A 24,947-nucleotide genomic window follows, 5' to 3' on the forward strand; every position below is an offset into this window, starting at 1 on the left:
ATAATTTGTAAATGCTATATTTTGAAATTTCACTTTGTATTTGCTTTTAAATGTTCTATCTGCTCTTCCGTCGTGGACTTATGAACACTGTATGAAGACTTGGTAACAATTTTCTGCTTTATATACAACTTCGGGAAAATTATTTTACACCTTCTTTAACAAGATCTGCCCACACAGAAATTGCCAATGTTGGGTTGTACATGTTATCTACAGACTGCAGAGTTCAGACTGTGAATATATCTGATGACAACGTACTAGAATTCCCTTAAATCGAAACGATGACATATTCTAAGCGTTTTCGAGACTGGGGTAAGTTAAATCGATTTATAATCGTATTAAGTGCAGCTGAGTACGATTGATTGCAATATTCAATGAACCGTGTTATAAAATAGCGTTATCAATGGAACACACTACAAGCTGAATGAAATTGGAGTTTGGTGACGTAAATGCGTGTCCTTAAAATATATAACATCAAATTTACATTTTTTTCAGCCTATATAACTTTATGTATTTAGTAATAATAATTGTGAATTGAATTGAGATAAGATAGTTTTAATTTCCTGAAATAAAAATTCATGTTTTCACAAAAAATCTAATTTGATGTTTTATTGAAGTTTTCATTCATTCTTATAACCAAATTTGGAAAAAGTATGTATCTGTATATCAACCGACTTTCGTCGCCGTTTTCTTAAAAACGGCTGAACCGATTTCAAAATTTTAAAAGTTATTTTAAGGAACTCAAGCTGATTAGTTTTGCAAAACTGTAAAATTCTAATTTGAAAATTCTAAACCAATATTCAAAATTAAAAATCGATTAGAATAGGAGATCGTGCTGATTGAGTGGCAAAAATCGGTCGAGCCATTTCTTCGTAAAAGAACATTTAAAAAATGACATTTTTAACTCTTTAACATACATTTAGCCATAATGCATTATATCTTGAAATAGATTTTATCTAACATTTTTTTTCTCATTAGTTTTTTAGAATCGTATGAAAATTTGTTTAGGAGACCTTAGTAAGAGCAAGGATTTTTAACAAAAATGCACAATACATAGAATTTAAAAAATATTTATCTATCTGATCTATTTCTAAAATTCAATCTTTACAGACAATTCAAATTTAATATACACTCTTTTTACATTTTTTGACAAACATATTCATTAAATCATTCATAGCTGATTATGAATTTAGTATTTCTATATTTTCTATTTGTAAAGTTATCATTAATTTTTGCTTCGCTCGTTGGGGGCCCCGTGGCAGATACGGCGGTAGCAATTCCCTTGATTCTAAAATAATACTTTTACTTTCCCAAACTGAATCTTCATATTTAACGAAATGATTTTCAATCTAATCTCGGTAAAGATTGATTTTTCTGTAATAACGACCTCTTGCTTCAAATGACACATTCAGTCTTTTTACCATTATTCTATTATTTAAAGTTACAATTTGATTATATAATCGTTGTATGTTAAAATAAATTTAAAACTGGACGCCGCATTCCGAAATCTACTTCGCCAAATTAATAGTTTCGTCATTTCTTTACCTTTAATACCAGAATGGGATATAACCAGGGGTGTTGTCGAGCCGGAACGCACCGGAACGTCGTTCCGGCAAATCATTTTTGGGCCGGAACGCGTTCCGGCAAAAAAAGTTTTTTAAAAAATCGCTACATACAGAAAATGATTTAATAAGTGAATTTTATAAATTATCATTTAACTAATTTTTATTAAATGTTCCTATTATTGTAATAAACATACATATATGTGCACAAAATGGGTTTTGTAATAATTTTTGTTTCTTTCCTTTTCGAACGGAACCGGAGCAAACATGAGAACCGATTTTTGAACCGGTTTATGAACCGGTTTTTAAATTCTAGCGTTCCGGCAAAAAAAATATTAGCACCACACCACTGGATATAACTTATTATGATTTATATATATATATATATATATATATATATATATATATAAATAAATAAATAAATAAATAAATAATTTATATTATATATTTTTTCTCCGACTGTTAAATCATATATATTAAAAACTAAATCAAATACAATATCATTAACTCAAATTATCATTAATTAATTTGTAGAAACAAGATTTTGCAACTTTTCAATGCAGATTTTACTATCTATGAGAATACATTCGTAAATTCGAATTATTTATTAATTAATTCAACTGAAAAACCTTAGATTGAAATGGAAGTCGGAAAGTTTACATCCTAAGATATCTTTATATTTTTTAGACCTGGAAGACATTGCCTAATTTTGTCTAAATTCTTAAATTGAGTCAAGTTGCTGAAAATTAAACTTCTATTTAAGTACTGACCTTATTTTTGTTTTGTGTAAATTACGATGGGATCATAATCCAAGTTTTGCGAATAAAATGTGTAAAAGTAATATAAAAATTTTGTATCATTGCCGGTAATTTTTATTATTTCTTTTATTCATTTTAAATAAAAACTGGGTTTAACTATATCCTGATATTGCATTAGTATTTGTTATGTATTCATATGATTTTTATTAAAAATTTAATTTAAAAAACATATATTTTGTTTTAGGTAATATATAGTATATAGCATAACTATATGCCCGGATAGCTACCAGTTACCGGAAATTGGCTGTTACATTTTTGTCTGTTTTCGCCAAAATTCAATCACGCATTAATTAAAAATTCAAATCAATCCAGTTATTATCGCAATCGGTTCAATCGTTTTCATCAAAATGCGGCATATTTAAACATACATGTACAACATATACTATATGTACAAACTGTAACGATAATCAATATTATTTATGTTTAATTATTATTATCGCCTAATGAACAGCGACCCTAGGGTACAATACTACTACTCCGTAATATTCTTCGTATTATTACTCCGTAATAATTATAATTCTTTGGGATTCAGAGAAGACACGCTTTGTGAGGCCGGGGCACTTAAGAAGTTACCGCCTTCTGAGAAGTATTCCATGGACGACCGCCATGGGATACGTTAGTGTTAGCTGTGTGTGTGTGTGTGGTGCCACAAGAAGACAGGCCAGCTTAAGGTCAGATCATGTAATCATAAGCTATAGCTATTTTTCCCACATATATTCCATAATATAAGAATAAGAGATTTTACTTAGGTAACATGACTTTATGCAAGTACAATCATGTCCACAAATGCATACATGATGCATTCTTAAGTATTAAATAGAGTTATTTATAAATGTAATCTTGTTCTTATTCGCATAGTTAGCTACTAACCCCCCACAGGTAATTACTGGTAGTTTAGCGGGCGACCGGAGTGCTAAGGTAACCTTTCGTTTTGGGGAAGCAATGCTAAAATTGTACTATATAGCAGCATTGCCCCCAAAGAGGGCACCAGAACCATATCAATTGTTACAATACACCTATGCATATATTTAGTTTTCCTAATAGTAAGTTATACAAACAAAGAACATTTTTTATTTTTTTCCTATTTCAACAATTTATTTATAATAAATATGCAATAGAGCGTTCTGAAACAAACCTACATTTTTAGGAAAAAATTAGGGTTAGTCGGTTTTCAAAAACCGGTTTTAAAAACCGTTTTTTTGGCGAAAATTATGGAATTCGAAAACCGGGTTTTTAGTGAAAAAAGTCGGTTTTTACTGCATAAATGAAAAATGACAAATATAGCCAAATATAAAATATAGATGAAAGCATTTTGATTCTTGAAATCATATCTGTTCAACATCATTTGATATCTTATCAGTCTGCAATGGTTCCCAGAAAGGTTTTGTTCATATTAATTTAGATTTTTATAATAGTGTATACATTAATTTAAATCAGTGTGACTTCTTCTTGAAGAAGTAATTTCCTCTACTCAAACTTAAAAAAAAAGAGTTTTAAACCTTAAAGCCACAAATTAAAGAACAAAAAACTTTATTAGAATTATAATATCAGGCTTTAAAAACAATCAAGCATAATTTACTCGCAAGTATGAGAGTATTTATGTATCACAGCATGTATCAACATGTATCTAATATTTTTTTGTTTTCTTTTAATTTAACGAATTTTTTTATTTAAAAATGTATAATTTTTATTTATTCGAAAACTTTCCTTTCGCTTTCATAAAAATATTTTCATCCTTATATGCGAAAATGATGCATGAATACCGAATAATTATTTTCAAAGTTATTTAATCTAGATAAACTATTATTATTTAGTTCTACTAATTAAAATTTAAATAATTTTGTTTACTATCTATAAAATTGAACCATACAAAAATTCAGTCAAATACTGCTCTAAATCACACTAAATTTTCGGATAACTTACTGAATATTCGAGTAAAAATTTATTTTCTATATAAAATTCGAAAACCGGTTAAAACCGGTTTTTTAGTAAAATTAAACTTCGAAAACCGGTTTTCTAAAATGTCGGTTTTTGTATAAACCCTAGTAAAAATCATATTTGACTTGCAATTAGATTCTATAAAATACTGTTTTTAATGCTTTTACATGAAATAAAATCATGAAATATAATATAAAAATAAGAAAGCAATTTATTTATAAAACATTACTAAAGAATTTATTTAGATGTCTGTCACTAAATAAAAATACTGTTACAATTTCTTTGAACAAATTGAAATACATAAATAAGACAAATCTATTACTAAATTATTTCAGAGTGTTAGTAGAATTTATTCATCTAAACAAAAAGATGATATTTATATATACAATTAAATATATATTAAAAGCAATAATTAATCATTTTTACACCGGTATTGGAAGATCTTTCACAATTAAAAGAAGTATTTGCTCAATTCCAAGACACCAATTTTGAATATTTTTAGAAACCTTGCACCAAACTTCTCCATGGTGAGGTTCAGCAGCTATACACCGCTGTTTAACATCTTCTTGTTGCTCTGGTGTTCCGTTTTGTAATTCAAACTTATAAAAATAAGCCCATGAATCACCAATATCTGGTTCTATTTTAACCTGAAATAACAAATAGTATTATTTATGATGACAATAATAAGATTAACTAATGATTTGATAATTACAGTTCTGTTAAACCAATCTCTAGCCTTTTGAAATTTATGTTCACTCCAAAAAAGTTTTGACACAGCAAGCAGGACGTGTGGATCGTGTTCACATTTCTTCAAAGCGTCCACCTACAATAAAATAATATTATTTAAAGCCAATATTTTAGATGAAATGTAGTAAGATTACTTGACCTTCAAAAAAAAATCTATTGTATTATTCGAAACTTAGTTGCACTTTATTTTATTATTATTAAGTATGCCTAGATAAACTTACAGATTTTGTTTTACGTTGTGGTCTAGGTTCCATAAAAATTGCTTCAGCCCACAATACACCATCATTGGGACATTCCTGAAGAGCCTTTGCTAATAAAGTTCCTGCCATATCTTTGAAACCAGCTTTATTTTCTACTCGGATTGCTTGCAGCCACAACAATGCACTTTTTGGATTTCTAAATCTTGCTCTCTCTAACACAGAACGTGCTTTAGTGAGAGCACCTCTGCGCTCTTCTAAACCAGATAGTAGCAGCCACAATGGAACCGAGGTTGGATTCACTTTTAACTAATAAAACAATAACATTTTCCATAAACTAACCGCAATATTGATTTTTTTTTTAATGAACATAGTACTATTACAATAGGGAAAAACAAAAAGTACAATGATAACAAATCTAGACCTCATAAAAATAATTCGTTTTTCCTTGAAATGCACAGAACAATGTTTAAACTTTTATTTATTTTTTAATTATTTACATGAAATATCTTTTATGTGATCCCGCAATACTGCTAGAACTTACAATTAGTATTTTGAACCAGATGTGAATTAATTCTATGTAAATTATTTAAAATCAAACTAGAGTATAAATTCTATGTAATAAATTATTGAAAATCAAATTAGAGTATAAATTATTAATTTCGAGTACACTGCTTATAAAACCATCAAATATATGACTAGAAAGCACATAAATGACTGCATTAAACACCAATATATATGTATAATTTCAATAGATTTATAGCTAAACCAAGTAAATATACTTTTATAAATATTCTGTATCATTACGCCAAGACCACAAAGTGCAGGCCGAAAAGTACTCCAGAATAACCACAATAAGAACTCAGATTCAAAGTGTAAGGTCTCTTATCAATATCCTGAGCATTCAACCAAACATTGAAATGAAAAAAAAATATATTCTGACTAAATGTTATATACATACCGCGCTTGTGTAAGTGCTATGTGCCATAGGCAAGTCATTTTTTTGCTCTTCAATCTGTCCTTTCATCATGGATAATTTTGGAAAATCAGGAAATATCTGAATTGCTTCACCCAATAATTGAACTGCTATGTCTAAATTATTAAGTGCCCATTCCAACTTGGCACTTTTCATCATAACTCTTGGTGTCGGAGCAGAAGCTCGAGCTTTGGCCAACAATCTTCTTGCTCTTTCATATTCCTCATTTTCAGATTCCAATTTTACAGCAGCCAACCAAATTTCCTCAGAATTAGGATTTGCTTGAAAAGCAAGTGATAAGATACCCCTAGCAGCGGGTACATCACCAGCCAACCACTTAGATTTAGCCCCCATTAACCAGAGTACTTCTGATTGAGGACAATGAGCAACTGCCCTTTGTAAAAGACTCTCTAATGTTTCACGCGTACCGTGAGACTTTTCAAAGTAAGCTGCTCGAAGCCAAATACTTTTCTTTGAAGGAAATGTTGATAAAGCATATGCATAAACTGCACGAGCGCATTCATATGCACCTTGTTGTGCACAATTCTCAGCATCTTCCATCCAAGTGTGCTTACGATCTTCTTCTTCAACACCGACTCCAATGATAGCTCTAGTTATAGCCTTAAATTCAAATTACCAATTTATGTTTATTTCTTTAAAATCAATCAACTTTCAAAAAATTATTTTATAGCAGAGGATTTATAGGCAGTAGTACAAAATGTTTTGATGAGTGAAGTATGATTTTTGATGTAAAAACAGGGCAAGATATAAAATTTATTCTAGAAATCAAATTAATTTATTATTTAATAGCTTACCTGGCAACAATGCACTGCACCAGATTTCTCAGCTTCAATAGCTTCTTTAAACCAATGTTCTCTATTTATTTCAACACCATTTGATGTTAAGGAGGATATAGCTCTTTCAATAATTTTATCTACCATATGAATATTACCATTAGCTTCCTCCAATTTAGCAGCAGTTGTCCAGATCTGTCGGTCTGTGGGAATATTTTCTCTAGCTTTATTCAGAACTTTCCTAGCATTTTCATATGTTTCTAATCTGGCTAATGCCAACCAAAGTTCCACTGATGTAGGACAGCATTCCACAGCACGTGATAATAAAATCCTAGCATCTTCTGGATTTTCTAATTCCACTGCTGCTTTCCAAAGTCTCACAGAATTTGGAATGTGTTCTAACGCTTTGCGGTAAACCCTACGTTTTGCTTTTGTCTCTATTTCCAAATCAGCTGCCTTTATCCAAATACGAACGGATGCTGGAATATGCCTAGCTGCCTGAGCAATAACAGCGCGTGCAGTATCAGGTGGTTGTAATCGTGCAGCCTCCAACCATAGATCTTCTGAGAGTGGATTCACTTCACAACCTTTCATTATTAAATTTCTAGCAGCTTGAACTTTTCCAGTTACCTCCTCTAACCTTGCTGATGCTACCCAAGCTGGAGGATGATTCGGATTTGTTTCTCTAACACTTTTTAAAAGAAGACGAGCTTTTTTGATGTCATTAATATCGCCACCATACGTTGGTATCATTGATTGCAGATCAGTTAAATATCCTTTAGGATCTACAACTGTTTGTCCTGTCACTGAATCTGACACTTGAGATAGTTTAACATTCATCAAAGTATTTCTAGCTTGTCCTAATAATGAAAAATTAGATTTAGTAATGTTTGTGCATATAACTTCAATTTTAGTCATCATTGAGGATGCTATAATTATAGCTACAATTGCTAATTAAAAATATTATTTTACCAATTTTTCTTAAATCCAGATCCCCTGTAGGAGTCAACATTCCAACTGAGCTTGTTCCGGGCATCATTGAACTAAGTCCTGAGCTAGGATCGATACTTGTAGTAGATTCTCCTCCCAAATTTCTTGATAAAACACTGTCAGGTAACGGAGTAAATTTTTCTGCCCTAGGGTTTCGTTGTTTGCGATTTCTTGCATCCCCAACCTCTGGTATATTTGCCCATTCTTCTTCAGACACTGCAATAAGATCTCTCTTCAAATCTGAAAATTGCTGCTGAATTTTTGGCCTTTCTTGCCGATATCTTTCCAAATCTTCTTTGAGCCTTTTTTCTCTATATTCTTTTCTTTTCTCATCCATGCGCTTATCTATAGCTTCATAAATTGCATCAGCTTCTGCATCATCTTTATCATATGGATCCTAAAAAAAAAATTAAGAGGTGGACATTAACTCTATTACCATTAATGAACCGAATTCTGTTTCCAGTAATAGTTTTGAATATTATTATATTTGAGTGACACAAGCACTCATTATTCTAGCTTGGTTTTCTCTATATGAATTTGTATTGAATTCAAACCTTTGAGAATAGAGAACCACTGTAGCCAGAAAATTCATCATAATTTGAGTCATTTAAATCTTCATCGTCCTCTTCCTCTTCATCTTTTTTCTTCTTTTTTCCTACTGGCGGAGCATGCCGGTCATCACTAAAAAATCATATGTAAATCTAATGTTATAGAAGCAAAGCAATTTTAATTTAAAAAATGTCTTGTGATTACTTACGAAACATCATTGGCATCTCTCGCTGGACCAATATCAGATCTAGTAGTAAATCCAGTGGCACTAGAATGCAAGTTATAAGTTCAAATGTTAGTTTACTCTACAACATCCAAAATACATTAAGATAATAAAAATAAAATCTAAGCTACAATTGAGTAAAAATTACCCTCTTCCTACACCAGCTACATAACCTAAAGGTGCAGGTACTCCCATAAAGTGCTTCTTATTGCGATTGGCCAATGTTTGTGCCGTATTTGCCATTTTAATGTAATGTTATTTAAAAACTAACTTGATTTATCATAATATACAACCTGAAATCAAAATAATCACTTCGTACAAATTAAATATTTTGTCTTCAATTCATTACAAAAATAAATTTTCATTTAAGTTCTTACACAACTAATGACAATAATTTTTAAACTGATTTTCATTACTTCTCCCACGTCAAACAATATTTATTCTCAATACATAATTATTTATATTTTGTTACTATTCGTTTTTAACCACAAAAATTATAAACAGCAATTTGAACCTGTCAATTTAGAACCTGAAAAAGAGTGATAGGGGAATTTTCGCAACAATGGCAGCACGAGGACATTTTTCAACGACCTAATACTAATACTAAATTCAAACACACTAATAGTGATTGCATATGTGCTAGGGGCAGGTTATGAGTTTTTACATAAATAAAGATCTATAAATATGATTGAAAAAATTTATTTTCTTCTTTTTTTTATGTGACAAAAATGACTTCTTGTTATTTCATTAATTAGTATTATAGCTTGTTTCTTTAAAATCAGATAGAAACATAATCGAAGTAATATATAATCATAATATTGACAAACACGTGCTAGTTAGGTTAGGTAACCTAAAATATGACCAAGCCTTGCTAATATTATTGTTAATAAATCTTAAAAATACTTCGAAGAAAAATAAAGACTGGAAATGGAAAATACTGAAGATAAAAAGAAAGCCCACAGGGATCCACATTCAGGTATTATAAGATTTATTATTTAAAAATATTTTACAGAAAATTTTTATTTCATTTTTTTGTATACTGATTTAATTTTCTAGGGAGAAAAGCAGTAAAAAAGAAGTTGCGTAATAAACCTGATGCCGATGGTAAAAATGACAAAAACAGAAATCCTAAAGCTTTTGCTATAAATTCGGCTGTGCGAGCTGAAAGAAGATTTCGGCGTAAAGAAGATATTGTTACAAAGAAGCAACATATACCAACAGTAGATAAAACTCCTGATGTACCTCCACCAGTATTGATAGCAATTGTCGGTCCTCCAAAAGTAGGAAAAACAACCCTCATTAAAAATCTAATCAAAAGTTTCACTAAAACTACTGTTACGAATATTAATGGGCCAATTACATTGGTAACATCTAAAAAACGGAGAATAACTTTAATTGAATGTAACAATGATATAAATTCTATGATAGATATTGCCAAATGTGCGGATTTGGTATTATTGCTCTGTGATGCGAGCTTTGGATTTGAGATGGAAATTTTTGAATTTTTAAATATTTGTCAAGTTCATGGTATGCCAAAAATTATGGGTGTACTTACACATTTAGATATGATAAAAAATGCTAAGACGCTAAAAAGGCAAAAGAAGGTATGTTAATCAATAATTTTTCTTAATTCAGATCTGCTTTATGTTTGTCTTTCAAAATCTTAATTTTTATAATACTATCATTATAAAAATTATTATTTTTAAAATAATGTATTAAATGATAGAATGCACTATGCTTATATTTCTAAACTTCTATAGATATGTAAAATAGAAATATTAGAATATATGAGACAACAGATCAATTAATGTTGATTGTTTTGTTGTTTTTTGCAATATCAATAATATCATAAATATTATTTATCTAGGTTTTAAAGCACAGATTTTGGACAGAAATATATGCTGGAGCTAAACTATTTTATCTTTCTGGTATATTGCATGGAGAATATTTACGAAATGAAATTACAAATTTAGGTCGTTTTATATCTGTCATGAAATTCAGACCTACAACGTGGCGAGGTGCGCATTCATACGTGCTAGCTGATAGGATGGAAGACATTACTAACAGTGAAAAAATACGGCTGAATAAAAAATGTGATCGAGATATTGTTCTCTATGGATACGTGCGTGGCACACCTATGCAACCAAATAATATGGTTCATGTAGCAGGTGCTTATTTCTGATAGCCTTCATTCATTTATTTAGTTTAGTTATTAATGTAATTATAACATATCTGTAATAATATTGTTAAAAATTAGGTTTGGGGGATTTGGCTCTTCATGAGCTTAGCTCCTTACCTGATCCATGTCCACTACCATCAGCAGAAAAGAAACGCAGTTTAGTTGATAAAGAACGTCTTTTATATGCTCCTATGTCTGGAGTTGGAGGAATAGTTTATGATAAAGATGCTGTTTATATTGAACTGCAAGGTAAAAGCTTTTATTCATGAACTAAATAAGTACAAAAGTCAGCATATTTTTTTCTTGTAATTATCAATTATTTTGTTTAAATTTTATTGTTTAATTGAAATATACTTTTCACTTTCTTTTAATATCATTGCATATTAAACTAGGTTCTCATCAGCACAAGCAACAACCATCTGAAAAAACAGAATTAGTTAAAACATTCATAGAGAAAAAAGAAGCTTTTGATGTTCAAGTTGAAAATACTGAATTTAAGTTATTTAGTGATGGTGATTTACTTAAATCTTCTGAATTTTTTGAGGCTCAGAACAATTACACAAATGAAGATGAACATCAAAGCAAAAGAATAAAACTTTCATCAGAAGATGAAGAGAATGGAAAACCATCACAAGATAATGAAGAAGATGATTCTGGTAACAGTAGTGATGACGATGATGAAATTTCTGATGATGATGATCTCAGTGATGATAATACAGAAGATGAAAATCAACATTCTGATGATGATAACTTAGACGAAAGTGATCAGGAAAAGGCTGAATTTGATGATGAACCCTGGACCATTGCTAAAAACGAGGATCAAAATGACTCTGATGATGAAAGCGAATCTGATGATGAAGATATGACAATGAATTGGAAGGAAGGTCTTGCCAAAAGGGCCATGGAAGATCATTTATCAATGCAATCAAAATCACAGAATCTAATGAAATTAGTATATGGTAGGTTTTCCAAAATTTACTAATTTTTTGCAATATATCATTTTATATTTATGGACCACAATATTTTCTATAGGTATATTCAACACTCGACTTAATAAAGAAGACAATGATGGAAAGCAGAATAGTGCTGATGAAAATTCTGAAGATGAACTTGGTGGTCTTTTTCGCAAAGTCACTGATAAACAAAGGAAAGATCATAGTGAAAAAGATAATAAAGATAATTTTGATACTTCATTTTATCATATTGGGCACTATGAAGTTCAAAACTGGCTAGAGGTAAATTTGGCAAATATATTTATAAACATTTTCTTAAAATTTATATATGAATGTCTTATTCCAAGAATAAAGATTTGGTTCAAAATTGTTTTGTAACTGGAAAATGGAAATCCAGTGAAGATGCTTCAGAACTACTCAAACTTGATGATGCTAGCGATGATGATAGTGAAATCTTTGGTGACTTTGAAGATTTAGAAACTGGAACAAAACACATAGGCGAAGAAACTAAAATAGATGATTCAGTAGAAAATGAAGACATGGATGATGAAGTTCATAAACCTAACAGGATTGAAGAAACTAATATGACCAAAGCGGAGATCTTGGCCAAAAAATTAAAATTGAAAGCCAAATTTGATTCAGAATATGATAATCCAGATACAGAAAAGATTACAGGTGATCATAGCTACTATGAAAGTCTGAAAGAAGAAGCTTTAAGGCAATCGGAATTAAACAAATCAGAATTTGCAACTTTGGATGAAGACATGAGATTGCAGATAGAAGGTTTCAGAGCAGGATTATATGTAAGATTAGGTTTTCAAAACGTTCCATGTGAGTTTGTGGAAAATTTTGATCCCACATATCCTGTGTTAATTGGTGGACTTAATATGGCTGAAGAAAATGTAGGATATGTTAGTTGTAAGGTGAAGAAACATCGATGGTTTAAGGCTACCCTCAAAACTGCTGATCCTCTAATTGTTTCATTAGGGTGGAGAAGGTAATTTAAGAACTTCCTCTTTATATATTTGTTTGATACTATTATTTGATTTCATTTAACTATTATTTATAATATTTATGCACTAATTAATTATAATTGATTATAATTTGATTACTTATTTAGTAGTCGAATACTATTGTAATTGTTATTTTCAAGGTTTCAAACTATGCCAATTTATTCAAAAATAGAAGATAATATGAGGTATAGATATTTGAAGTATACTCCCAATTACATTACTTGCAATATGCATTTTTGGGGACCAATTACTCCTTTAAATACAGGTTTGTAAATAATAGGTATTAATTTTGATAAACTTAGTAAATAATTATTTTAATGTTTAAATGTATTGATTTTATTTTGATTCGAAATTTTTTAATAGTGTATCTCTAGTTTCTTAATTAAAATTTAGAATTTTTTTTTTTTTTTTAGATAAAGTTACTGTTTTTGTATATCTTCACTATTTTAAATATCCGTTTTCTAGTTAACATTTAGAATTAATGCATATCACTAGTTGTTAGAGTTGTAATTTAACAACTGCATATTTATAAAGATACTTCAGTATATTGTGCTTTATTTGATTTTAATACTTCATGCTAATTTTACATATTACAGGATTTTTTTTACTTAAATGTGTTAAAAAGATTTAATACATTCTTTCAGGTTTCTGTGCATTGAAAAGTTACACTAGCGATTCTGAATTAAAATCTGTTGGATTTAGGATAGCTGCGACTGGTGCAGTTAATGAAATGGATAAATCTACTCAAATAATGAAAAAATTGAAATTAGTAGGCACACCACTGAAAATTTTTAAAAAAACAGCATTTATAAAAGGTATGTATTAAAAAGTACATATCACCAATAGATTAGCAAAGTAATGTAATTTTTTTTGCAGATATGTTCAATAGCACTTTAGAAGTTGCAAAGTTTGAAGGAGCTAAAATTAAAACTGTATCTGGAATTAGAGGACAAATAAAGAAAGCTATAAATAAACCTGAAGGATGCTTCCGAGCTACATTTGAAGATAAAATAAAACTCAGTGGTAAGTATAATAAATAGGTTTAACTTATTACTAACCCAAAGATGTATTTTATTACTAATATTATAGATTGGACCAAATGTCCTTTTCATTTTGCCGATGACTATTTCCATGCAAATTAAAGCAATACCAAAAAATTCAGGAGCATATATGGATTTAAAAAATATAAAATATATAAATATAAAATAAAATATCTCCCTTCCGCCTTTTTGTATTATAAACCAAGAGCAAAAAAGCGGAAGGGAGATATTAATATATTCATATATTTGGTTCCAAATAAAATCACACATATTCATATATCAGGTTTTATTTGGAAATCAGGTTTAGTTAAAAAGTAAAAAGTAAAAATGTATTATTTATTCTGTAGAAAAATAAATAATATTTGAATTGATCTTATTATATATATAATAATTATATTAATTATATAATTAAATTATATATTATATAATAATAATATCTTATTATATATCAAATTCAGAATCATACAATATGTATATATATATATATATATATATATTTTTGAATATTCTTGAATTTGATGTTGATATATATGTTTAATTTGAGTTTAATATTCGGGCGTAACATCAATAAAAATAGTATGAGTTTTTTTTTTTTTTTTTTTTTTTTAAATTTATTTATTTAAAATCCATACGTTTCGGCTAGCATCTTAGCCATCATTCAGTGGTAATCAAGTTAACTATAAAAATTGGAACTAAATAAATTATATGAAAGGAAATTTCATGGAAAAACAATAATAATAATAATAGTAATAAAACACTTACAATTTTGTATCCTAATATAGCATATGAAACCATTATTAATCCATGGTATGAGTATGTGCACATTGATAAGATATGTATTTTTTAACACAAACATCACAAATGGTAAAACACACTAATAATCATGATAACTTGACAAGTTGTCGAAACTATGTATTTACTCTTCGGAGTTTAGGATAGAAATGTCACAACTTTCTCAAAGTAGTTTTTAGCATGTGTTGATATTTTTTGGAAAATTTAAAAGGCGATGGGATTTTGTTATTTTTTAAGGAATTTTGACACGCTATTAAGAAACCACGTGTTCGTTTCGATAAGGGCCGTATTGTCATTGCGTTTATTTATGACTCTGTCGTTATGTAATTGTAAAAACAACCCCTCAGCGAATCTTCTTTTAATTGTATTCTCTTCAAAATGTAAAATTTTAGGGTTAAAAAAATCGATATTGTGATTTAAATTTTTAATATGCTCAGTTAACATTGTTTTAAATTGTTTGGGATTTTTTGAATTATTTTTGTGTTGATTAAGGCGTTTACTCAGGTTTTGGCTAGTTTCTCCAATATAAAAGAGTTCGCAATTAGAGCAATTAATTTGATATACTAAATTCCTGAGCCGGTCAAAATTGAACTTAGATTTCATTTGTGTAAAAATTGAACTAAGGGTTGCATCACAATTACACACCAACAGAATTGAACTAAGGGTTGCATCACAATTACACACCAACAGAATGCCACACTGTTGAAATAATTTTTTCCACGAGAAATATAAATCTTTTACGTACGGTAGGCAAATGACACCAGTATATGATTCTAAGTCTAAACGGTTTTTATGGTCTGTGAGGTCTTTTTGTTTGTTAAGAATGTAACTGCGTCTGTTATTTATGACAGAGTTGATTATGTTCGTAGGATATGAGTTGTTTTTCAGTGTGTTTATAACCAGGTCAATATTCGTGTCCCAGAAGTTTTTGTCAGATAGTAATATGGCGTGGTCTGTTAAATTTATTATTGTCGCTATTTTCATTTTAAGAGGGTGGTATGAGTGGTAATTTATGTATCGTCCGGAGCTAGTTGGTTTCTGGTACCAGTTAGTAATTAGTCGGATGGAGTGAAATTAGCCTTCACACCACATTATCTTTACATTGGTTTAGAGAAATCATCAAATTCATTGTCTCTAACACCTATTTTGAATTTAATGGATCATTTTATTACCAAATTTTTGGCACCCCAATGGGATCTCCCGCATCTCCGTCTTTAGTAGAAATTTCCTTACAATTAGTAGAAAACAAAATTTTTAATAATTATAACAAACAAATCTTTTATTACCGATATGTAGACGATATCATTACTTGTATTCCGGAAGAAGACATTAACATATTTACTGATAATTTTAACAATTTTAATAAAAAACTACAGTTTACCGTAGAATTAGAGACAGTGAATTCGATTAGTTTTCTAGACATCAGACTAATACGTACAAATGACCACCGACTAATTACTAACTGGTACCAGAAACCAACTAGCTCCGGACGATACATAAATTACCACTCATACCACCCTCTTAAAATGAAAATAGCGACAATAATAAATTTAACAGACCACGCCATATTACTATCTGACAAAAACTTCTGGGACACGAATATTGACCTGGTTATAAACACACTGAAAAACAACTCATATCCTACGAACATAATCAACTCTGTCATAAATAACAGACGCAGTTACATTCTTAACAAACAAAAAGACCTCACAGACCATAAAAACCGTTTAGACTTAGAATCATATACTGGTGTCATTTGCCTACCGTACGTAAAAGATTTATATTTCTCGTGGAAAAAATTATTTCAACAGTGTGGCATTCTGTTGGTGTGTAATTGTGATGCAACCCTTAGTTCAATTTTTACACAAATGAAATCTAAGTTCAATTTTGACCGGCTCAGGAATTTAGTATATCAAATTAATTGCTCTAATTGCGAACTCTTTTATATTGGAGAAACTAGCCAAAACCTGAGTAAACGCCTTAATCAACACAAAAATAATTCAAAAAATCCCAAACAATTTAAAACAATGTTAACTGAGCATATTAAAAATTTAAATCACAATATCGATTTTTTTAACCCTAAAATTTTACATTTTGAAGAGAATACAATTAAAAGAAGATTCGCTGAGGGGTTGTTTTTACAATTACATAACGACAGAGTCATAAATAAACGCAATGACAATACGGCCCTTATCGAAACGAACACGTGGTTTCTTAATAGCGTGTCAAAATTCCTTAAAAAATAACAAAATCCCATCGCCTTTTAAATTTTCCAAAAAATATCAACACATGCTAAAAACTACTTTGAGAAAGTTGTGACATTTCTATCCTAAACTCCGAAGAGTAAATACATAGTTTCGACAACTTGTCAAGTTATCATGATTATTAGTGTGTTTTACCATTTGTGATGTTTGTGTTAAAAAATACATATCTTATCAATGTGCACATACTCATACCATGGATTAATAATGGTTTCATATGCTATATTAGGATACAAAATTGTAAGTGTTTTATTACTATTATTATTATTATTGTTTTTCCATGAAATTTCCTTTCATATAATTTATTTAGTTCCAATTTTTATAGTTAACTTGATTACCACTGAATGATGGCTAAGATGCTAGCCGAAACGTATGGATTTTAAATAAATAAATTTAAAAAAAAAAAAAAAAAAAAAAAACTCATACTATTTTTATTGATGTTACGCCCGAATATTAAACTCAAATTAAACATATATATATATATATATATATATATATATATATATATATATATATATTTACATATATACATTTCTATATCTATATATAAATTTTTTCTTGCAGATATTGTGTTCTGTCGAACATGGTTTAAAGTTGATGTTCCTCAATTTTATAGTCCTATTGTGAATTTATTGTTGCCACTTGGTCAGAAAAATACATGGAGTGGCATGAAGACAGTTGGCCAATTGAAAAGGGAACGTGGTATCAGAAATATGCCTAATGAAGACAGTCTTTATAAGGTTTGTATAATACAATTCACCAGTTTTATCACAAATTCTATAGTTTATTTATTACATGGCATGTTCATATAATGAATTGTTTTTACTAATTATCAGGAAATTCACCGTGATCCAAAAGTTTTTAAACCATTGTCAATACCGAAAAGTTTACAAAAAGCTTTACCATACCGTGACAAGCCCAAGAGTGGTCCTATTGATCCCAAAAAGCCTATTGATAAACAACGTATTGCTGTTATTCATAGTCCTCATGAACAGAAGGTTAACAGTATGCTGAAAATGCTCAAAACATCTTATGACCACAAACAAGAAACTCTTAAGAAAGCAATGTCCACTAGAATGGAAAAACACCAAAAAGAAATGCAAATGGAGGAAATGCAAAAATTACGCAGGCATAAGGAATTAAAGAAACAAGTTTTTAGAAAGTTAAGCAAAGCGGAGCAAAAAGAACCAACAAAAACAGGAAAAAGAAAGTAATTCATGTAATATAGTTTAATTTAATCCAAGATATTATAGTATATTAGTGGATGAATTAAAAGTGGTAAACCAATTTATCACATGAGTTTTAATTTGTTGACTTTTATATGTTATGAGAAGGCGCTATATTTATTATATTATGTATACTTAACATCATAGAAACATTTTTATATTATATTTGTTTAGTTAAATATATGAATAAATAATTGTATATATTTATAATAAAACAGCTAATTCTGACATATGAATCCAATAATCATTTACTACTAATTATCAATTTAGCATTTAGTCAGATATGCTACGGTTAATAGAAAATATTAAAAATGAATAACAGTTTAATAAAAAAAAAAAATTTCTGATACATAAAATATCATACCAGTAGTATAATGGATGAACTGTTTCCTTCCCTAATTGAGCGTATTCGTTCAAAAAAATTTCAATGTAGATTAGCATGTAACCAGTTCCAAATCAAATAACCTTTATCTATTCAAATACATGGTATATACCATACGGGCGTATTATTTAGAATTAAATTTAATGGTAGAGAAATGGTGTTATCTGTGTTGCAGATATTGGAGGGGCTTGAAAATTTGAGAGGAATTTTAATTAAATTCTGTAATGGTAATTGAAAATTGTGTTTCGAATATATTGGTAAATTAGTCAAAAGATGCAATCACAGTGAAACTTTTTTGAATGAAACTAGTCAACCAGTAAAATTTATCAGTTTTCTAAATGGGAGTAAAGGACATTTTTTTGGATAAAGCTTGATATCGTTTTTATATCAGAAAAATAAATAAACCACAAATTTTGGGAATTTAATAAATTTCCAAAATAGATGTGTAAGAGAATTAACACTTATATCAAATATTAAATGCTTTGCCAGATCAGTTAAATGAATGACTGTGTAAGTTATGCAATGTTTATTTACATTTTGTGCTACTCTAGACATAGCGTGAATTTTAATGATAAAATTCTTGATAATCTTCCGTATTTGTGTACTTTGAACTTTATATTTACTCATTTACTCACAATCATTATTATGAATCTTAACATCGTATCTTTCACAGATTGTAAATATTTAATCGTTTTTATTATTTTAATTGATACTTTTAATTCTATATAGATTTTAATTATTATGGAATAATAAATTTTAATTTACTATAATATTATTATATGCAAAATTTTCAAATTTATTTTATTACTTTCAGAAATGCAAACCTTGAAATTGATAATAATGTAAACATTTCCTATATATAATTTATATATTTTTAATAGCATGATATAATGTTTCATTTACCGGTTTTAATGTTTACTTCTTACGCTGTTTTACGATTTGAATATCATTTGGATTATTATTTTAGAAAGACTGATTTTTCTAAGAAAGCGTATAACATCCAACAAATAAATATTTAAGTTACACATACACACACACATATATATATATATATATATATATATATATATATATATATAAACTATATACAGTAATTAGGTCTCCACGCAATCTAAGTGCGTAGTTTACCGCGTTTTATAATATTGTTACAATTTTAATTTTCTGCATTTTTGTTGTTTTCAATAACATGCTACTTAGATTATACATCACGCTTTCAGTACATGATAAAGGAGATCTATTCACGTGTCATAACCCGTAATAAAGCGTGGACTTTTAAATTGCGTCTTTGCGAATTGAATGAGTAAAGATTTATCGCTTTTAATCAAGTTAAAAGTTGCTATTCTATCATGACTGTAGAAAACGATATAATTTATAAATCTTCCATCAGCTGCTATAACTGTTAACTAAAGTCGAATGTTCATATTTATATTTTTGAAATTTCTTCATGTGTTTATCAGATTCTAAATTTTGTTATTCTTGTGATTAATCACTTGCTGGATAGGTTTTTCATTTAATTAAATATGTTCAACATTAATAATATTTAGTTTTCATTTATACCAGCATTGTAATTAAAACAATGTTATGAGTTACTTAATTAATTACGTACGCTTTAAAATACTCCCATGGTCATCAATGACCAACTTGCAAATATTGCGTATACATGCGCTTGCATCCTTTTGATTGTATTTTTTAAATTTAAAGCTTAAATATTCTAAAGATTTCTTGCAATAACTTCATAATACATAATATATTAAGAATTCATTCATTCAGTTTATTTTGATGTTGAAATGTACGACTAAAATTTTGGAGGGCATAACATCAAATAAAAGAGAAAGTAAAGATCTAATATATTTTTATTTTACATACCAGATGTTTCGATATACAATTCTATGTCATCATTATCATCAGAATTGAATAGTCTGAGTCGATTACTGTTAATTTACAATCACTGACAGTGAACTTATCGTGTTGCATGCAAATGATGTACTTTACATTTTCGTGCTTTTTTATCTATGGTTACGATTGCTTTAAAAAAAATATGTCCATAGATTTACTTGATATTATGCTTTCCAAGATTATTTTATGGCAGAATCAGGGTGAGTAATTATATCAAATAATTTGTCTAGATTGTATAGAAGAAAGAAGCTAGAACTTGATTAAACGTTTACAACAACTTAAAAATAATTCAACAAATCCTAGACAATTTAAAACTATGCTTGCGGACCACATACTTTAAAACACAATATAGACTTTTCTAACCCGACTGTACTACAATTCGAACAAAACTTATTTAAACGAAGAATTATAGATGGATCTTTTTTAACTATTTATAACAATAAGAAAATAAATAAACGGAATGAACTTAACACACTGTGCGACACAAATCTCATTTATTTAGATAGCATTTCCAAATTTCTCATAAAACTTCACAATTCGTTCATATTTTCTCCATTATATCTTCAACCAGTCTACGAATAACATAGATATATATACGAGGTCTGTTCAAAAAGTACCCGGAATTACTAATAATTAAATTTCGCGGGTCTGGAGTGTCTGATTGTCAAAATTTTTTTTTTATTGTGTTGGTATACATGCCCCTAAAGTATGATGAAATTTTCAGCTATATTCACTGTTTACTTTGTCTGTGGTAGTCGCTAAGGTTCGACGTGTTTTTCTGAGCTCGGCGATTTTTACAATGGAAGAATTGAAAAGTCAAAGAATTTGTATTAAATTTTGCGTAAAAAATGAAATAAAGTGTTGCAAAGTGCAAAAATTCACCAGATATGGCTCCGTGTGACTTTTTCCTATTCCCAAAGTTGAAGAGACCCATGAAAGGACGGCGGTTTTCCTCGATTGAAGAAAATCGCTGAGAGTGCTCAAGGACATATCAAAAAGTGAATATCAAGGGTGCTTCGAAAATTGGAAAAAACGCTGGCATAAGTGTATTATATCTGGGGGGGACTAGAAAATGTAGGATATGTTAGTTGTAAGGTGAAGAAACATCGATGATTTAAGGCTACCCTCAAAACTGCTGATCCTCTAATTGTTTCATTAGGGTGGAGAAGGTAATTTAAGAACTTCCTCTTTATATATTTGTTTGATACTATTATTTGATTTCATTTAACTATTATTTATAATATTTATGCACTAATTAATTATAATTGATTATAATTTGATTACTTATTTAGTAGTCGAATACTATTGTAATTGTTATTTTCAAGGTTTCAAACTATGCCAATTTATTCAAAAATAGAAGATAATATGAGGTATAGATATTTGAAGTATACTCCCAATTACATTACTTGCAATATGCATTTTTGGGGACCAATTACTCCTTTAAATACAGGTTTGTAAATAATAGGTATTAATTTTGATAAACTTAGTAAATAATTATTTTAATGTTTAAATGTATTGATTTTATTTTGATTCGAAATTTTTTAATAGTGTATCTCTAGTTTCTTAATTAAAATTTAGAATTTTTTTTTTTTTTTTTAGATAAAGTTACTGTTTTTGTATATCTTCACTATTTTAAATATCCGTTTTCTAGTTAACATTTAGAATTAATGCATATCACTAGTTGTTAGAGTTGTAATTTAACAACTGCATATTTATAAAGATACTTCAGTATATTGTGCTTTATTTGATTTTAATACTTCATGCTAATTTTACATATTACAGGATTTTTTTTACTTAAATGTGTTAAAAAGATTTAATACATTCTTTCAGGTTTCTGTGCATTGAAAAGTTACACTAGCGATTCTGAATTAAAATCTGTTGGATTTAGGATAGCTGCGACTGGTGCAGTTAATGAAATGGATAAATCTACTCAAATAATGAAAAAATTGAAATTAGTAGGCACACCACTGAAATTTTTAAAAAAAACAGCATTTATAAAAGGTATGTATTAAAAAGTACATATCACCAATAGATTAGCAAAGTAATGTAATTTTTTTTGCAGATATGTTCAATAGCACTTTAGAAGTTGCAAAGTTTGAAGGAGCTAAAATTAAAACTGTATCTGGAATTAGAGGACAAATAAAGAAAGCTATAAATAAACCTGAAGGATGCTTCCGAGCTACATTTGAAGATAAAATAAAACTCAGTGGTAAGTATAATAAATAGGTTTAACTTATTACTAACCCAAAGATGTATTTTATTACTAATATTATAGATTGGACCAAATGTCCTTTTCATTTTGCCGATGACTATTTCCATGCAAATTAAAGCAATACCAAAAAATTCAGGAGCATATATGGATTTAAAAAATATAAAATATATAAATATAAAATAAAATATCTCCCTTCCGCCTTTTTGTATTATAAACCAAGAGCAAAAAAGCGGAAGGGAGATATTAATATATTCATATATTTGGTTCCAAATAAAATCACACATATTCATATATCAGGTTTTATTTGGAAATCAGGTTTAGTTAAAAAGTAAAAAGTAAAAATGTATTATTTATTCTGTAGAAAAATAAATAATATTTGAATTGATCTTATTATATATATAATAATTATATTAATTATATAATTAAATTATATATTATATAATAATAATATCTTATTATATATCAAATTCAGAATCATACAATATGTATATATATATATATATATATATATATATTTACATATATACATTTCTATATCTATATATAAATTTTTTCTTGCAGATATTGTGTTCTGTCGAACATGGTTTAAAGTTGATGTTCCTCAATTTTATAGTCCTATTGTGAATTTATTGTTGCCACTTGGTCAGAAAAATACATGGAGTGGCATGAAGACAGTTGGCCAATTGAAAAGGGAACGTGGTATCAGAAATATGCCTAATGAAGACAGTCTTTATAAGGTTTGTATAATACAATTCACCAGTTTTATCACAAATTCTATAGTTTATTTATTACATGGCATGTTCATATAATGAATTGTTTTTACTAATTATCAGGAAATTCACCGTGATCCAAAAGTTTTTAAACCATTGTCAATACCGAAAAGTTTACAAAAAGCTTTACCATACCGTGACAAGCCCAAGAGTGGTCCTATTGATCCCAAAAAGCCTATTGATAAACAACGTATTGCTGTTATTCATAGTCCTCATGAACAGAAGGTTAACAGTATGCTGAAAATGCTCAAAACATCTTATGACCACAAACAAGAAACTCTTAAGAAAGCAATGTCCACTAGAATGGAAAAACACCAAAAAGAAATGCAAATGGAGGAAATGCAAAAATTACGCAGGCATAAGGAATTAAAGAAACAAGTTTTTAGAAAGTTAAGCAAAGCGGAGCAAAAAGAACCAACAAAAACAGGAAAAAGAAAGTAATTCATGTAATATAGTTTAATTTAATCCAAGATATTATAGTATATTAGTGGATGAATTAAAAGTGGTAAACCAATTTATCACATGAGTTTTAATTTGTTGACTTTTATATGTTATGAGAAGGCGCTATATTTATTATATTATGTATACTTAACATCATAGAAACATTTTTATATTATATTTGTTTAGTTAAATATATGAATAAATAATTGTATATATTTATAATAAAACAGCTAATTCTGACATATGAATCCAATAATCATTTACTACTAATTATCAATTTAGCATTTAGTCAGATATGCTACGGTTAATAGAAAATATTAAAAATGAATAACAGTTTAATAAAAAAAAAAAAACATTTTTGATACATAAAATATCATACCAGTAGTATAATGGATGAACTGTTTCCTTCCCTAATTGAGCGTATTCGTTCAAAAAAATTTCAATGTAGATTAGCATGTAACCGGTTCCAAATCAAATAACCTTTATCTATTCAAATACATGGTATATACCATACGGGCGTATTATTTAGAATTAAATTTAATGGTAGAGAAATGGTGTTATCTGTGTTGCAGATATTGGAGGGGCTTGAAAATTTGAGAGGAATTTTAATTAAATTCTGTAATGGTAATTGAAAATTGTGTTTCGAATATATTGGTAAATTAGTCAAAAGATGCAATCACAGTGAAACTTTTTTGAATGAAACTAGTCAACCAGTAAAATTTATCAGTTTTCTAAATGGGAGTAAAGGACATTTTTTTGGATAAAGCTTGATATCGTTTTTATATCAGAAAAATAAATAAACCACAAATTTTGGGGATTTAATAAATTTCCAAAATAGATGTGTAAGAGAATTAACACTTATATCAAATATTAAATGCTTTGCCAGATCAGTTAAATGAATGACTGTGTAAGTTATGCAATGTTTATTTACATTTTGTGCTACTCTAGACATAGCGTGAATTTTAATGATAAAATTCTTGATAATCTTCCG

The 24,947-nt window shown here is 28.7% G+C and overlaps 2 protein-coding genes across 3 annotated transcripts; one reads left to right on the top strand and one right to left on the bottom strand.

The window, feature by feature from the left end:
* Window positions 1-4,713: 4,713 nt before the first annotated feature.
* Window positions 4,714-9,287, bottom strand: LOC113376586 (pre-mRNA-processing factor 6). Its single transcript, XM_026616554.1, has 10 exons — window positions 9,169-9,287; window positions 8,940-9,084; window positions 8,777-8,836; window positions 8,574-8,700; window positions 8,002-8,416; window positions 7,051-7,889; window positions 6,221-6,856; window positions 5,284-5,568; window positions 5,028-5,138; window positions 4,714-4,962 (listed from the first exon to the last, which is right to left on the bottom strand). Exons 2-10 carry the CDS (start codon window positions 9,032-9,034, stop codon window positions 4,738-4,740), a joined length of 2,793 nt encoding a protein of 930 aa, XP_026472339.1. The 5' UTR covers window positions 9,035-9,084; window positions 9,169-9,287; the 3' UTR covers window positions 4,714-4,737.
* Window positions 9,288-9,479: 192 nt separating this feature from the next.
* On the top strand, window positions 9,480-24,100 carry LOC113377079 (ribosome biogenesis protein BMS1 homolog). Of its 2 annotated transcripts, XM_026617263.1 has the most exons (13): window positions 9,480-9,767; window positions 9,848-10,395; window positions 10,659-10,959; window positions 11,049-11,219; window positions 11,363-11,929; window positions 12,003-12,205; window positions 12,271-12,870; window positions 21,653-21,702; window positions 21,859-21,983; window positions 22,364-22,534; window positions 22,596-22,742; window positions 23,307-23,482; window positions 23,579-24,100. In XM_026617263.1, the coding sequence occupies exons 1-13, from the start codon at window positions 9,719-9,721 to the stop codon at window positions 23,954-23,956; spliced, it is 3,486 nt and encodes a 1,161-aa protein (XP_026473048.1). In that variant the 5' UTR covers window positions 9,480-9,718; the 3' UTR covers window positions 23,957-24,100. The 2 variants fall into 2 exon arrangements, with proteins under 2 accessions (XP_026473048.1, XP_026473047.1); XM_026617262.1 differs by lacking the exons at window positions 21,653-21,702; window positions 21,859-21,983; window positions 22,364-22,534; ... (1 more) ...; window positions 23,307-23,482; window positions 23,579-24,100 and adding exons at window positions 13,077-13,201; window positions 13,581-13,751; window positions 13,813-13,959; window positions 17,594-17,769; window positions 17,866-18,387 and having other exon boundaries at window positions 12,271-12,920.
* Window positions 24,101-24,947: the final 847 nt, after the last annotated feature.

The sequence above is a fragment of the Ctenocephalides felis genome, unplaced genomic scaffold (assembly GCF_003426905.1).
Source record: "Ctenocephalides felis isolate EL2017-DRISC unplaced genomic scaffold, ASM342690v1 CF-g0.4_SCAFFOLD_01886, whole genome shotgun sequence".
Lineage (NCBI taxonomy): Eukaryota > Metazoa > Arthropoda > Insecta > Siphonaptera > Pulicidae > Ctenocephalides > Ctenocephalides felis.

Excerpts from the sequence above, each read along its gene's own strand:
- LOC113377079 (XM_026617263.1), top strand. The coding sequence starts at position 9,719 with ATGGAAAATACTGAAGATAAAAAGAAAGCCCACAGGGATCCACATTCA. Across the intron at positions 9,768-9,847 it reads CCACAGGGATCCACATTCAG|GGAGAAAAGCAGTAAAAAAG; the intron begins GTATTATAAGAT and ends TTAATTTTCTAG. Across the intron at positions 10,396-10,658 it reads CGCTAAAAAGGCAAAAGAAG|GTTTTAAAGCACAGATTTTG; the intron begins GTATGTTAATCA and ends TTATTTATCTAG.
- LOC113376586 (XM_026616554.1), bottom strand. The coding sequence starts at position 9,034 with ATGGCAAATACGGCACAAACATTGGCCAATCGCAATAAGAAGCACTTT. Across the intron at positions 8,417-8,573 it reads GTGGTTCTCTATTCTCAAAG|GATCCATATGATAAAGATGA; the intron begins GTTTGAATTCAA and ends TTTTTTTTTTAG. Across the intron at positions 5,569-6,220 it reads ATAGCACTTACACAAGCGCG|TTAAAAGTGAATCCAACCTC; the intron begins GTATGTATATAA and ends TTGTTTTATTAG.